Here is a 15,239-nt window from a genome sequence, read left to right as displayed (position 1 = left end):
GTCCTACTCTGAAAGTACATGTTAATACATATTTTCAGAATATATACCTTAATATATAATAATCAAATACATTATGAAGTTATTAATATAGTAATGTATTAATAGATTATTAATACATTCATATATAATATATTAACAAGTAAAATCTATACTTTAGGAAGGGCAAACTTCCCTATTTAGTATATTGAAAACATGCAGGTTTTTTTCTTAAGCTAGTTTAGTATTTGTGCAATTTGCAAGTTACCAGAATGAAACACCTGCTCTCTCCAAATACTGTACAGTATAGAAAGCAGCAATGAAAAATTGTGCTGCAAAAAGTACTTAAATTCATGTTTAACTCTCTCAAAGCAAGCACTAAAATCATGCATAGGGCTTGCTGAACAATAAAGCTGATGAAATATGCTCTTGAAACGAGCTAAAAGTTCCAGAGAAAAATGGTTTTATGTTTTTGATATCAGCAGAATGTACTTCTAGTTTCAAAATACTGTATTGTAAAAAGGTTGTGATTTCCAACTAAAAAAAATTAAAACTGACTTGACATATGATACATTTAACATCAATCGCATATACCATGACACAGCAAATAATTTGGGTCTTACTAAAAGTACTTCATTTCATCTTTTGATGAAAATACAAGAAGATGATTTGCAAGTCAAGAAACTGACCAGAATTTATGATATGTTAACCATAACCAAATATGAGTTTACATCCAGTTAAATTTCCCTCTCTCCTGATGTATTTTGTGTAGAGGTCTGTATACCTAATGAGAAGATAAAAACAGTTAAAAATAAAAAGCTGTTTACATCAGCTGCTTACATTTCTCTTGCTTTGTTAATTTTGTAACGGAGAATAAAATCATTCCTCAGAAGCAGTCAACTAACTTTCCATGTTTTAAGAATACTTCACTCTAAACAGAAGTAAGGCATTAAACACTCAACAGCATAGACCTAGACCTGTCCTGGAGTCTAGGATCACTATTGATCAGATGAGGCAGTGAAACAGCAAGTTAGTCCTTGCCTCCTGATTGGCAGAAGTCAGCTTCGTTGTCAGCTCCTCCTTCACGTTTTCCAGCTGCTGTCGGAGCTGATTCTTATCATCCTCCAAATGCAGTTTCTCCTTCTCAAACTGCTGCTCCAACTCCTTCAGAAACAGGAAGGATGGAAGAAATATTAAATACTTGCCATAGAGTCATTACAAAGTAGAGATCTACCACACAGAAATTATTCTAACCGGCATAAATACTTGTGATCTCATCCCTTTCCTTAAACTGTTAGAGCATGAATATTTATTTCCTTTTACAACAGATGTAATTTTCCAGTTTTTTATAATTTAGCATCCTTAAATCACAAAGACTAACAGGACTTTTCTCTCAATTACTTCTCAGTTATCAAAAGGTTTAAAAATATATCTACTTTCACAATTTTTCAGTCAGAGTTGAAAGAAGAATTTTTCATTTTCTATAAAATTACACTGATATATCTGCATGTCTTTCAGCCTTTACCCATCTATTTCCTAGAAATAATCCCCATAGGAAAGAATAAATCTTAAAATCCAGATTGAGCTCTGTGAAGTTTTTTAGAATGTTACAATTAATGAAAAAAAAGCCCCAGACCATATATCTACTACATTTGTGTAGAATCAAATTACTTTTCAAGTTTAACTATATGGAAAGAAACAAGTAACACCCCTGTTTTCATCAACCTTTATGGTGTAATAGCGAAATTCTCAAAATAACTGCTGGATTAATTATATTTCTCTTACATGAGCCTATGTTGTGCGTGTGCATATATACACACATAAATGTTAGAAACTTTCATAGCTTTAAGGAAAGTTATAAATTTATAATTCAGCCTTAATATTCAGAATACATTTTCAGAACAACAATTTCTTTCACAAAATACTTTAAAGGAAACATACCAAAACTGAGAATTTTATTACATATATCTGTGAAATATACTATACAGCTCATAATACTGGGAAGTTTAAGTGAAGAAAATTAAGGTTTCCAAGCCAGGTGCTCCAGAGTCACACCATAAAAGGCTTCAAGGTTTTCTATGGAGCTAGAGCCTCTTTAATTAACTCCTTCCTAGGGGCTCAGCTGAAATGCAAGGCTTAGTATCAATTAAGTGCCTCTGTGCAGACCTGGGCTCATGTTTCCTAAAAATCAGTCTTATCTCAGAAACAGCCATGAAAATACATACACCAGAGCCAGCCTGAAACAAAAGGTACAGTATTGGTAAAATTAGGGGAAACAGGGAGAAAGAACTAAAGTATTAAAGAGGAAAAACAGTCACTAAAAGATATAAAAGTCTAAGGAAACCCAAGGTTTCCTGCTGCAAATCAGCAATGTAGTGTCAAACCAGCCAACTCCAAGAAGCAACAGAGGCCAAGTCTTCCTCATTCAAACCCAAAGACAACTCAAGTGTTTTACAGGGGGTGGAAAGCACATTAAGCAGATTGTTAGTTCTAGCACTGCTTTAGGGTATGCGGCAGGCAATAAAAGATTCCTGTGTACATTACTTGCATGATCTCTTCATTCACAGTAGAAGTTGGTCAGAGTGACAGAACAGAGGGCTACACTGCCACAAACTCATTACTAAACAAGGTAAAACTCAACAAGTGCCTGCCTTCTTTACTGGGTCCACATGAGTCAACACGTGGGATAATGCTCCTTGCTCAGTGAAACTTCATCAATTTGTCCTGTTCATGCTGAAATCTGCTGTCTGCAAAATCCCACTGGTGCTATTTAGACCCCATTCTGATAACAGAGCAATTATTTCTCTGATGATACTTGTCAGTACAGCTGTGCAGTACTGCAAAATTATTAGCAGCTCTATTTTCATAATCCTCCTGATGCCATTTTTACAGCTCATTTTATAGATGGAAATACTGAAGCAAAAAGAAATATTTGAGCTATTTTTTGAGTCCTATTCTAATTCTGCTGAATTCTCTTCTGTTCCCCAGATGCATTTCCCAGGCTTCCAATCCAAATGAATCCTCATGCCCTCTATCCCAAGGCTCCTGGTACCATGCTTCTTCCTCATACAAAATTCAAATCTGCTCCACATTTAAGCTTGACTGTTTTCTTCCTTGGATTACTTGATCACCACAGCATGTGCTTAGTGAGACAGGTTTGACAGAAGAGACAGTGAAATCTGATTAGATTTAACATCAGTGAAATCGGATTGACTGAGATCTTGATCCCAACATCTCTCCATAGCTAGTTCTTTCTTGTTAAAATAACTTCATACTTCTCACACTTAGAGAGGTGTTCCCTTATCTAAACTAGTTTAGTGATTTAAGAAAAAAAGTTTGTGATCTCCTTTTGTTTTATTCTCCACATTATTTTAGTAACAAACAAACCAAAAGAAAAAGAACCCCACATCTTACTGAAATAAAAGAAAAAGATACACAGAAACCCTAAGAGACATTGTCTTAATAACCAGCATGTTTAAAGTTTTAAAGAAAGTAAACCTGTAAGATCAGATGCATATATGTCTGAGAACTACTTCAATTACTGGGTGACAAAAAAATTTTGTATTTATTAAAAACTGACCTAAGAAACAACATACTGGTAGAAAAATTTACAAAAACAAACCAAATCTGTCTGAGATGCACATCACTAACTACCACCATGGTTCTTGGTATGTTTCCTGTGAACACATCAAAAGAAATATAACAAAGCCTCAAATTAAACACTTAATCCTGTATTTCCTGTGCAAGGCAAAATTTGTGTATAACACACATCCAATCAGATTCGGAAAAAATAACTTAAAAATGGGCCTCATCCTGAGAAAGTAAAGGCCAGATTTGTGAAACAAAAAAAGCCTCTCAGTTTCAGGATTCCAGTCAAAGGTAAATGCATAGTTGCTGGAGAGTGAGCTGCTGTACAGTACATAATTTTATGCTGCACACTTAGAACAGCTGTTATCATCTGAGTACACATAGAGCTTAATAAAATATCAGTCCTAATAAAATATCTTTCTCTACTTCTGAACTGTCAATGAAAATTTTAAATAGATGTTATAATAATATAATCTTTCATCTCCTTCAGAAGAACGGATCTTGATATACCAACCCTTCTGAATATGGGTCAAAAATCCCAGGAAAACAAAATGATTATACTTGAAAATACATTTGTATAAATGGAGAATTTATCTTCTGTATGCAGACAAATGACAGTACAAGTGTGTTTTCTTTCCCAAGATATTTGTTATTTTTCTAAATGCTTAGCAGTTTCTTCAGAGGCTTGCAGGTAATTCCAAATTAAGTTTGCCATAAAACAAAACCATGCAGTACAAGATGCAAACTATAACAGTTGCTTTTAGTTTGATTACTAAGAAAATAAGAACATACCATCTGCAGTTTCTTCTTATCCTTATTAGCATTACTGTGTGCAGCCTCAATTGCAGTATGGTGTTTCCATGCCAATTCTTCTAAGGTCTTGGAATGAGCCTCTTTTAACTGTGCAGCCTCTCCTTCCAATCTTGCTTGTAATTTTACCAGCTCCTTCTCATAATATTCACGTTGTGTTTCCCTTGCTTCATTTACTTTCTATAAAGTACAGGAAAAGAAATCTATTCAATGCTTAAAAAATCTGAACAGTAGGAATAAAAAAAAAACCAAAAGCATTACTGATGACATAAATCTGTAAAAAATTAACTTCCATATAAAACAAATTGATCAAACACTAAGCACCGACTATGTGATTCAGTAACCAAAAAGGTAATTTTAAAAGATCCATGCAAAACAATACATACTTATTAAAAACCTAATTTTTCCTCTGTTTAATCTGGGAAAACAACAATTGGGTATCAAGCCTATAGAGAATTTCTGTTTAGTATTTTCAAACACGTTCAATGCATTTTTAGCAAATGGCTTTTTAAACTGTTCCTTAATCATTTCACATTTGTCCTTCCTCAGACAGTTTAGATACTAGGCATATACACACAAGGTCATAACTCAAATGAAATTGTTAGAAGATTGTCCAAAGGACTCTGACTGCATTGGACAATCTTCTAACAAAGAAGCATTTCATCTGCCTTCCCTTTAATCTCACTTCACACTCTACATTAGTCATTCTTTGTTGCTACATGAGATATACTTGAAACATACTGGTCCTAGTCTGGTCATATCAAACAAAAATTAAAGCATATATTTTCTTGTCTGAGAATCCCACTGTTCTCTTGTTTTATTCAACTAAAGCCAATAAGCTGTTTAACCTTCTCCAATGCCAGAATTTGCTGCCTTTGTCGCTCATCCAGACTCTGTGTTTTGCTTTGTAATAAATTTCTTTCCTCTTCCAGCTGGGACAATTTTTCCTTTAATCTAGACTTTTCTGATTCCAAGTCTCTGATTGTAACTTCTTGAGTCATTTGAGTAGCTTGAAGCATTCCAATGTGACCTAAAAACAAAACAGCTCTTTAAAACCTCATAGCATTGGTTTCATGCAATTGAAGTGCACATTTATACTCCAGTGATAGCACCACTCTAGTGGAAGCTTGCATATGGATCTCCCTTGTCTTCACTGCAATACTTATCTTCCTCTCCACTTGTCACTTGTTTAGTTTTATTGTAAAATGCCCAACAACAGCAGAGCACTTGCTGCTGGGGCGCCTTTCATTTCAATTCTCCTAGCTCAAAGCTGCACATTGACTCCCAAAGGAAAGCAGAATTAGGCAATTGTAAGAACACTGAAGAACTGATCCCACCCAAAGCTGCATATTTCTATCCTAGAATAAGATTGACAACACAAAGCAGAACACTGATGTCTAAAGATAAACATGTCATTGTTTTATCAAACTCATAATTTAGCTGGCAGACTAGATACATAGCTTTATCTGCTGTAAAACTTAGGAAATGACACTTTATTTTGCTAAAGGTATATGACTAAAAGATATAACAAAACTCTCTCTATAGTAAATAGTAAAGTATGATCTAAATCCTTGCAGGTTGGAGGCTTCCTTTTAATTTCTTTATGTATATTTTTGGGAAAAAAACAAACGAAGTACAATTTCAAACTACACAATATAATCATCTGTCTTTCACATAACCAGCTGACAAAGGTTTATGACTTCAGAAATTTCTGTCTGTTCTTCTTGATATATTTATTATTGTAGGTAACTGACTAGAGCAGTGAAATTTCTGTTATTTTGGGAGAGGCTTTGGAGTGAACAGAAGACTGTTTAGAAAAAGAGGATACTTCTAGTTAGGTCCAACTGAAAGATGAGAGGTATTATTTACTCTGAATAATTTTCTACTGTTTTTCTATAGTCTCAGTTTCTAGGAAAGACTGTTGTTTCCCTTCTCATTTTATAATAAATTTCAAAAATGACAGGTTGAATGACAGTTCAGTTTTATAACAAAGCATTGCTTTTAAACTTAAGTCACTAAGGAATAGCTATGAAAGTGGAGTATATGCTATTTCTCACATGACAAAATCACTGAGCCTCATGATTAATTTCCATTTGTTATAAAAAGCAAGATGTGCCAAGAAGGAAACTGTTTGTTGCCTGTGGACACAGATGTGCAGGGAAGAGCTACGAGATATATAATGGAATTCAAAAATTAAAAATGCCTCACAATTAATAGTAATTTCATTAAAAATGCACACTTCTAATTGTACTAAGCCCTGGAAAATTCTAGAACTTTTTTTGACATTTTTATTTGTAAAACTGAAAACTGAAGACTTAGGACAATGGGTATGCTTAGGTTCTGAAACATTTTTAAAAAATCCTTATTTCAAAAGTTCAGTCATTTAAGAAAGGTATTTTCAAACCTAAAATTTTATCATCTAGCAATAATAACAATAATAAAATGAGAATTTTCATTTTTTTCATACAAGTATGTCATACATATTTCATTGTAAGTACACACAGACAGTGATCTAGAGCTTTTGTCCTTGCAATACCAACACAGAAGACAGCTTTCTGATTCCTCATGCTCTACAAAAAAGGTATGAAATGCAGCAATTTCCTTAAAAGTTGGGAATCTCAGGATAAATGGAAGAAGAGTATTTTAAATGCACCAAAGAGACTCAGAGTGTTCTAAAATTGCAACACGATGAGTAAACATTCTTTATGGTAATTAAGTATGAGAATTCAGTTTCTTTGAGGATGGATTTTTGACCGTGTGAGCTGAAAATCAAGGAGATGGCAGTGGGCCAGCATCAGAAACCATTTCCAAACAGGCTGGCACCCAACTACCCCACATGGCAATGGCTTGGTGGCACCACTGCAAACAGGGATCCTGGTTCTTGTTGCACAGTGATGCTCTAAAACAAAGAGGTACTGCAGACAGCACCACTGAGCTTGGTAAAGCTGAAAACCTCAGTGCCAGAGGACACCAGGGCTGGCCTCAATCACAGGCTAGCTGACTCCATGCCATCAGTAATACAGAAAAACAGCCTGGGTATTTATTTCCACTACATTTGGGGTGGCCTAGTGAAACACTCTCATGCTTCTGCCCTAAGGAATGAAGCAGCAGCAGCTTTAGAGTGTATAAGAACAGGACTCTCATACAGTCATGAAGTTTTCTATGACTGCCTGACAAATCACCTTTTGGAGGGTCAGATGCCCATTTTACATTCTCTCAGCAGCAAGCCTATTCCTTCTAGCTGTTTGATCTAATAGGATCTTGCAGTCTTGGGCTCCTGCTGGTTGCTATACTCTTCCAACATACGGCCTAGACTACTCCTGGGCTTGTGCTAATTTGTGTGGAAAACAAATCAAGAATTGTTATAATTGGTCTAATTCAACAAAGCCAAAGATAAGCCAGGGACCCCTTTTTAAGCCCTAGAACCCTACCTATTGTATAGTTGTCTAAGTTCAAGTACTGGCCCATGCCTACTACTGAGCACACTAGGGAGACAATGCCAAAGATGAAAAGAAACCTGCATGTGCACAGTCAGGTCTTAAGCTATTTTTTGTGCCTTTCCACATGACAGCAACTACAAAGGAGCTATAGAGAAAACTTTAAAGAATTTATTATTCAATAAGCTGCAAATCTTTTGACAGTAGGTATAAAGGAAAGTACCACAGCGTCAGCAAAAAGAAAAGACAACTGAAAAAAGGTGGAAGAACAGGAAGCATGTCTCAGTTATTATGTGGAGAACAGATGCAGAGCAGAATTGTTCTGTATAAGCACAGTTCCAAGGCCTGGAAGATACGTACATGCCGTACAAAGTACAGCACTTGGACAAATGAGTACATAAAAAAGGAAATTTAAGTACAATGCATGTGATAGCAAAAAAGTTTAAAAACCTCAAAACTCATTGGAAAATTCTATGTAAAGCATTAAACAGTCTTTAGGCAGTCTAAACCTGCATGAGGTTGACAGAAAAAGAAAAGGCTAGAATAAAAGGATGAAGTTTGTGTCCAGATTAAGTTACTGACATACATACTGGCTTTGAGAACAAGATCAGTGGCCTGCTGCTGTAAGCGCTCTCTAGCAGCTGCAAGCTCGCTTTCCACTTCTTTGTGTTTGCTTAACAATGACATCTCCTCCTCCTTCACATCATCCAGCTGTTTTTGAAGAACCTAGAGGAAACACATAATACTTGTTACCATCATATACAATCATGACAATTTAAATGAACATTAGATTAAAAGGTACAGAAGAGACCTTTCAGCAAAAAAGTTTTATTTACACAAAAGCTGAAATAGTGCAATATTATTCCCATATTCATTGTCTATTATATGTAATGCTTCAAACATACTTTTTGAAGATCAAGATAATGGGTACATGGCATGACAAGTAATGCATAAGAGAAATGTGACAATATTCAAAAGGTACTATAAAATGGTCCACAGAGTCTGGGGATCAACTTTAGAAACCTGGTTTCTGGTATCTGAGAGTTTTTCACATTAAAGAATACATTATGTGTTCACAGCAGTTTAGTGTTCTCCATTGCAACTCAGAGTGTTTACTACTGACTCAAATTAAGCTACGTGTGGAGGGAGATACATAAAATGAGAGCTGGGCAGTTACTTCTATCAAACATTCCCGGGGTCACTGTTGGGACCAGCACTCTTTAGCACATTTCTCAGCAGCATGGGCAGTGGTATTGGGTGCACCCTCAGTGGGCTCACTGACAACACCGAGCTGTGGGGTGCAGTCAACTTGCTGGAGAGAAGGGAAGGGATGTCATCCTGAGGGACCTTGACAGGCTTGAGAGGTGGAACTGGGCAAACCTCATGGAGTTCAACAACACCAAGAGCAGGTCCTGCACCTGGGTCAGGACAAGCACAAGTATAGGCTGGCTAGCCCTGGGGAGAAGGACTCTGGAACGAAAAGCTCAGCATGACTTAGCAAATGTGCACTCACAGCCCAGAAAGCCAATCATGACTTGGGATGCATCAAAAGCAGCATGGCCAGCAGGTCACAGGAGGTGATGCCGTCCCTCTACTCTGCTCTTTTTAGACCCCACCTGTACTCCTGTGTGTCCAGGTGTGGCTGCCTCAATACAAGAAAGACAAGGATCTTTTGGAAAAAGTCCAGAGGAGGCCACTAAATCAATCACAGGGCTGGATTGCTGGATCTCCTATAGAGACAGGCTGAAACAATGTTCAGCCTGGAGAAGAGAAGTTTCTTGGGGAGACCTTTGAGCAGCCTTCTAGTATCTAAAGAAGGCCTAAAAGAGCTGGAAAAGGACTTTTGACAAAGACATGTAGTGATATGACAGGAGGGAGTTGCCTTAAATTGAAGGAACATAGGTTTAGATTAGATATTATGAAGAAATTATTTTCTTTGAGGATAGTGAGGCACTGGAACCAATTGCCCACAGAGGTTGTGAACTTGCCATCCCTGGAGGTGTTCAAGGCTGGATGGGACTCTAAGCAAGTTGGTCTAGTGCAAGGCAGCCCATAGCAGAGGGTTTGGAGCTAGATGACCTTTACTGTCCCTTCCAAGACAAACTATTCTATAGTTCTATGATTCTAAACTTTTCTTATGCCTTAAATCAGATGTACTAGCTCACAATAGCATATCTTGGACAGTGTAAGGTGTTTCAGCCATGCAGGAGGGAAAAGAAAATATTGTTCTGGTTCAAAAGAAAATACAGATTTCTCATAATTCAAGTAACTGAAACAGTAACATTTCAGAAACTAAAGTGGAAGAGAGAATTGGGGAAAAGACTGTACAGGATGTGTAATGAAACAGACACCAGATGTGGTGAGATTATGCATTTCAGCACCTCATCTACAGTGTTCAGAGTAGGACCTGATCTTAAAATCTGCAGCAGATCCTGAGGTTCTTCCTCTTCTTTGGGAACAAATTTCCTTTACTGTAGGAACGATGAACACACAACTGGTTTCACCTTCACCGCAGCTTTAAGTAAACTCACCTCCAGAAGCCCCTTGAAGAAGAGGCAGAGATGTGTGATGAACTGACTGCAGGCTCCCTTCACTATCTCCCTGCATCAATGTAGGGGAAGTGGTTAGAGAATTGGGAATAAAGTTAAGTCCAGGAAAGATGAAGGGGTGGGGAGAAAGTGCTCTTTTAAGATTTGTTTAACTTCTCATTATCCTACTTTGATTTGATTGGTAATAAATTTGGTAATAAATTTGGCAACAAATCCTTTTCCTGAGTCAAGTCTGTTTAGATCATGATGGTAACTGATGAGTGATCTCTCCCTCTTATTTCAACTCAGAAGTCTTTCATTACAGCCTCTCTCCTCTCAGAGAGGAGAAGAGTGGTAGAGCAGCTTTGGTGAGCACTTGGCATGCAGCCAGGATCAAACCAACACACTAAATAAAACTGTGTTGGAGTTTAACCCAGTAAGCAGCTAAGTATGGCACAGCCACTTGCTCACTACTGCCAAAGTGGGACAAGGAAGAGAAATGGAAGGGTAAAAGTGTGAAAATTCGTGGGTTGAGATGAAGAAGATAGAGAAAACCAAAGCCACACACATACAAGCAATAAAAACAAGGAATTCATTCACCACTTCCCATGGACAGGCAGGCGTCCAGCTGTCCTCAGGAAAGCAGGGCTCCATCTGGCATAACACTGACTTGGGGAGGCAAAGACCATCACTCCTTCCTCCTTCCCCCAGATTTATATGATAAGCATTACATCATGTAATATGGAATATCCCTGCATTCAGTTGGGGTCAGCTGTCCTGGCTGTGCTCCATTCCAGCTCCTTGTACATCCCCAGCCTCCTCACTGGAAGGGTGGGGTGAAAAGCCAAAAAGACCTTGACTCTGTGTAAGCACAGCTCAGAAATAACTAAACCATTCCTGAATTACCAACACTGTTTCCAACATGTTTGGATTTGTTTTCAAATCCAAAACATGGCACCCCACAAGCTCCTATAGAGAAAATTAACCCTACCTGAGCCAAACCCACTAACATACTGAAAGAGTGTGCAGTATTTCAGTTGCCACTTGTGAAAATATTGTTAATTAAACAATTAAGCCTAAAGTAGAAATAAATGAAAAAAAAATTGAAAATGACAAGCATATATGAGTGATGGAAAATTAAGTTTACACACTCTAATAACCTCAACCTAACAGCCACATGGAAACACTGCTTTTATAGGAAAAGAAAATTCACAGTCTTGGGAACAACATATCATCAGTCTCACCTGAACATTGTTTTCTGCAGTTCCTAGAGCCACCTGAAGTTTTTGGCATTTTTCCCGTAGGCTAGCAGCTTCATCCTGGACCATCTGCAATTCAGTTTTAAGCTTCCCCAGATTCTTCCGTAACATACTTTCCTGGTTCTGAAATTCTTTTCTTAGCTCTACTTCTTTCTCTTTGCAGGCATGTAGACTTTCTGCTGTAAAAAGCTGAGATCTTTTCAAAGAGTCAAGTTCATGCTCATAGAAGGACTGTGCTTTGCTGAGTTTGCCTTCATAGTCCTCAATGAGCTTTTTTTTTTCCAGCCTTAACTCTTCAACCTTATTGTTCAAGTCTTCCAGCTCCAGTCTATGCAATTCCTCCATTTTCTCTTGCCCCTTACTTAAAGTAGCATTCTGACTCTGATGAGTCTTCAGAAGTTCTTGAATTTCAAGCCTGTGGGCAGCTTTTAACTCTTCCAGAGCTGTACGCTTGTCCTTCTCATACTGTACTTGCAATTGTATGAAACTTCGTAGCCTTTCCTCGAATTTCTTTCTGATCTCTTCTACTTCCCTTGACATGGTCACTACACGTTGGACATGCTGAGCTTCTGCACAAAGCTGCATATCTTCAACTCTATCCTTATATGCTTCAAATTCTGTCAAGGCCTGATGTTTCATCTTTTTGTGATCTTCCAGTGACTCTTCCAAAACCTGAATCTTTCTCTTGAGATCCATTTCTTCTGCCACTTTACTTTTATACTGCAAGATCTTCTCTCTGGTCTCTGCAAGAATTTGTTGGATTTCTTCTTCATGAGCATCCTTAAGGGCTTGGATAGCTGCTTCATGTTCATCATTTTTAGTGTTCAAAGCATATATTACCTGCAAACATGAGATAATATTATATTAAGAGAAAAGGCATCCTGGTTATCTGTTAAATCCCAATAAAAACATACCTAGGTACTCTGAAAGCTACTTCACCAATCTGGCTTGTTTCCATCACACAAATAAGACACCTCATGTTATTAAAGATAAAACTGCATAAATGCGGTGTTAGTCATGATATTCTTACAGATCTTAAAGAGTAGGATAGTTTTTCTGCTTTTCTTAAACACCTAATTTTCCTAATGAAAGCTTTGTCTTTATAGCCATGTTGTTGCTATAAATATACTGGAGGGGGAAAGCACACTTAAAAACTAATTTTAAAAACCCTCAAATTTATTTGGAATAAATCAAAGCACAGACTTTAAAAAAAAACCTGAAGAGATCTTCCTGTTGGAAAATAACACACAGAGATATAATTTTTGTTCCAGTTGAATTTCTTGTGATATATATCTCAGATCCCTCCTTTCCAAACACTACATGTTCTTAAATATTTCATTTCAGAAACATCAAAAATGCAAACACTAGTTATTCTGGATTGTAATCTTGATGGTTGCCCAGATACACTTTCACTTTTGACAGTTTATCTAGTAAGCATTTTGTGTCTCCTAAGGTCTAAGGTGCCTTACTACATAAATTCACTGACTTCCCAGCTCGTAAGTCAGCTGAACAGAAAAGTTCAGGGCAGGGCAGCCAGCAATCCGGGGAGCCCAGGGAGCTAAATAGTTCAAGAAGGCTGTGAAAGCAGCAAAACCACGAACATTCAATGAAAGTTTAAAGATAACCAGATATATCCTAAGGGATGTTTCAACTGCACCACAACATAGTAGATTTTGGTTTTTAACTAGGAAGTACAGCTAAGTATGTGTGCCTGTATATGCATATGTCAGTGAATAAGCTATCTATGCAATAGGTGGGGTTAATGCAATCTTTGCATTGCTTCAAGAACTCCAGCAATTCTCCCCATACTTCCTACATATACAGGCAGCAGAGCTATAAAACACATCTGATCAACAACAAAAAAAGGTCTTCTGATTAGTGTAACTTGTGTATCTTAAAAATTAAGAAGAAGCAACAAAAATGAACAATGAAGAAGCAGCAGGGGATTTTCTTTTTTAACTGAGGACAGAACCTAGACCAGACCTCCATCAGCATAGAACCAGGCAACAGAGGAAGTTGTGCTGACTAGCCCTCAAGGCTGGGAAATATGAAGAAGGCATAGAATTGCTCTCCTGACACCAAGCAAAAGCCTCTATGCTCCAGAATAAAGAAAAGTGTCTACAGTCAAGTGTTCAGATGAGCTACGAAGCTCAAAAAAGTTATTGTAAGTGAAAGAGCAGATTTAAGACTTGGGCCATGGTGTTCCTTTGTTTATTTGAACAAAAATCCAGACTTTTATTCTAGATTTTATGCCTTTTATGCATTTTTCTAAATTTATTCTAAATTTTATGCCTGAAATAACATGCCCTATTCTGTTACCCGAGCCACAAAATCCCAAAAGGACAGGCTTTAAATTACAATTGAAAAGAAAAAGGAAAAACAAAAAAGTTCTGAAGCAACATTAGATGTAAAAAACCCACCCCCCTCGCCTCACTTATTTTTATATAGCAAGAAATTAACTTAAAAATATCACAAAAAACACTTTTAACTTATTCTAATTCACTTTTTTAAACAAATGTACACGCTACTTAATGAAAGAGGAAAAAAGTATAAATTTTCCATAGGTTTGGCAACTTGTTTTTAGTACTACTTACATATCTGCAGGTATCAAGGACACTTGTAGCTTTCTTCCTCCCCAGAAAATAAAATAAAATTTCCTATTCTGAAGGAGCTTCATGGTACAGAGACTCACAAAACTCTAACAAAACATTGCAAAAAATGATAACTAAGCCACATGCAATCTCAATAGCAAAATCACAACTATCACTGAAATGCCCTTTACCCAAGGTTTTAACCTTCTGTATTCTTATTGTCTTTGGTGATGCCAACAGTAACTTCTGATCACAAAGCTTTCACCTCCCTCCTGGTACCAGCAAACAGTCTCAGCTATTGGACCCCAAAGGCTTAAGTCCCTGCTGGTTTAACAGTGGTTAGTGCTCAACTTCTTTGTTCAAATTAAAAATTACTTGAAAACAGAGGGTTTGGGGTTTTTCTAAATGTTATATGCACTATCTTGCATGAATAGGCTTCAGTTTTGGTTAGAGAAGTGGAAAATGTAGTTTAAAAAGTACTATAAAAATTAAATCTCACACTTAAGATCAGGTGATTATAATAAGCAATTGCAGAACACTAGGTCAAATCCCACACTCAAAACAGCCCTTGACTCTCATCCTTGTGCACAGAAGTGCCATAATGTTTTTCACTTCAGGCAGGGTTCCAGTCTCAAGTTATGCAGCACCATGATCTGCAGAACGTATTCATCATAAAGGATTTTCAAGGGTATTATGATTTAGCAATGGAAACCTCACTGAAAAGTCCAAGTGAAAAATAAATCCATGTGCAATGCCACATTTGGAAGATATCTTTAAATTCTCATTATTGACTTGCTCCTTACTAAAAGCACTGAACAGCAACAAATTCAATTCTAATTCAAGCACAACTCGAACCCTAAAAGAAGGGCATTCATAACTTATGGGAAATACAAAAATAAAATGCAGGCATCTGAATATTTCATCATAACATATGCCTTACAGCAGCCTGAATTCCAGCTCCATCAAATTACTATAAACCTCACTATTTTTAAAGAAATGGAATAGCTGTATCAGATTTTATCTTTGAGAATTTGACACACTGTAGTAACA

The 15,239-nt window shown here is 37.0% G+C and overlaps 1 protein-coding gene across 7 annotated transcripts in view; it reads right to left on the bottom strand.

The window, feature by feature from the left end:
- The window catches only part of FAM184A (family with sequence similarity 184 member A), a 74,085-nt gene that overhangs the window by 35,822 nt on the left and 23,024 nt on the right, over nt 1-15,239 (bottom strand). For all 7 annotated transcript variants that reach the window (XM_054279326.1, XM_054279328.1, XM_054279329.1 and 4 more), the window contains exons 2-6: nt 11,584-12,438; nt 8,402-8,537; nt 5,223-5,404; nt 4,357-4,554; nt 1,018-1,140 (exon numbers count right to left, since the gene is read on the bottom strand). In XM_054279326.1, coding sequence (XP_054135301.1) covers nt 1,018-1,140; nt 4,357-4,554; nt 5,223-5,404; nt 8,402-8,537; nt 11,584-12,438 — 1,494 coding nt within the window. The remainder of the gene's footprint in view (nt 1-1,017; nt 1,141-4,356; nt 4,555-5,222; nt 5,405-8,401; nt 8,538-11,583; nt 12,439-15,239) is intronic.

This window comes from Melozone crissalis, unplaced genomic scaffold, assembly GCF_028551555.1.
Source record: "Melozone crissalis strain CALT ecotype California unplaced genomic scaffold, PUWL_Pcris_2 ptg000027l_1, whole genome shotgun sequence".
Classification (NCBI taxonomy): domain Eukaryota; kingdom Metazoa; phylum Chordata; class Aves; order Passeriformes; family Passerellidae; genus Melozone; species Melozone crissalis.
The sequence above is the reverse complement of the archived record's forward strand: the minus strand, read 5'-3'. Positions and strand labels throughout refer to the sequence as shown.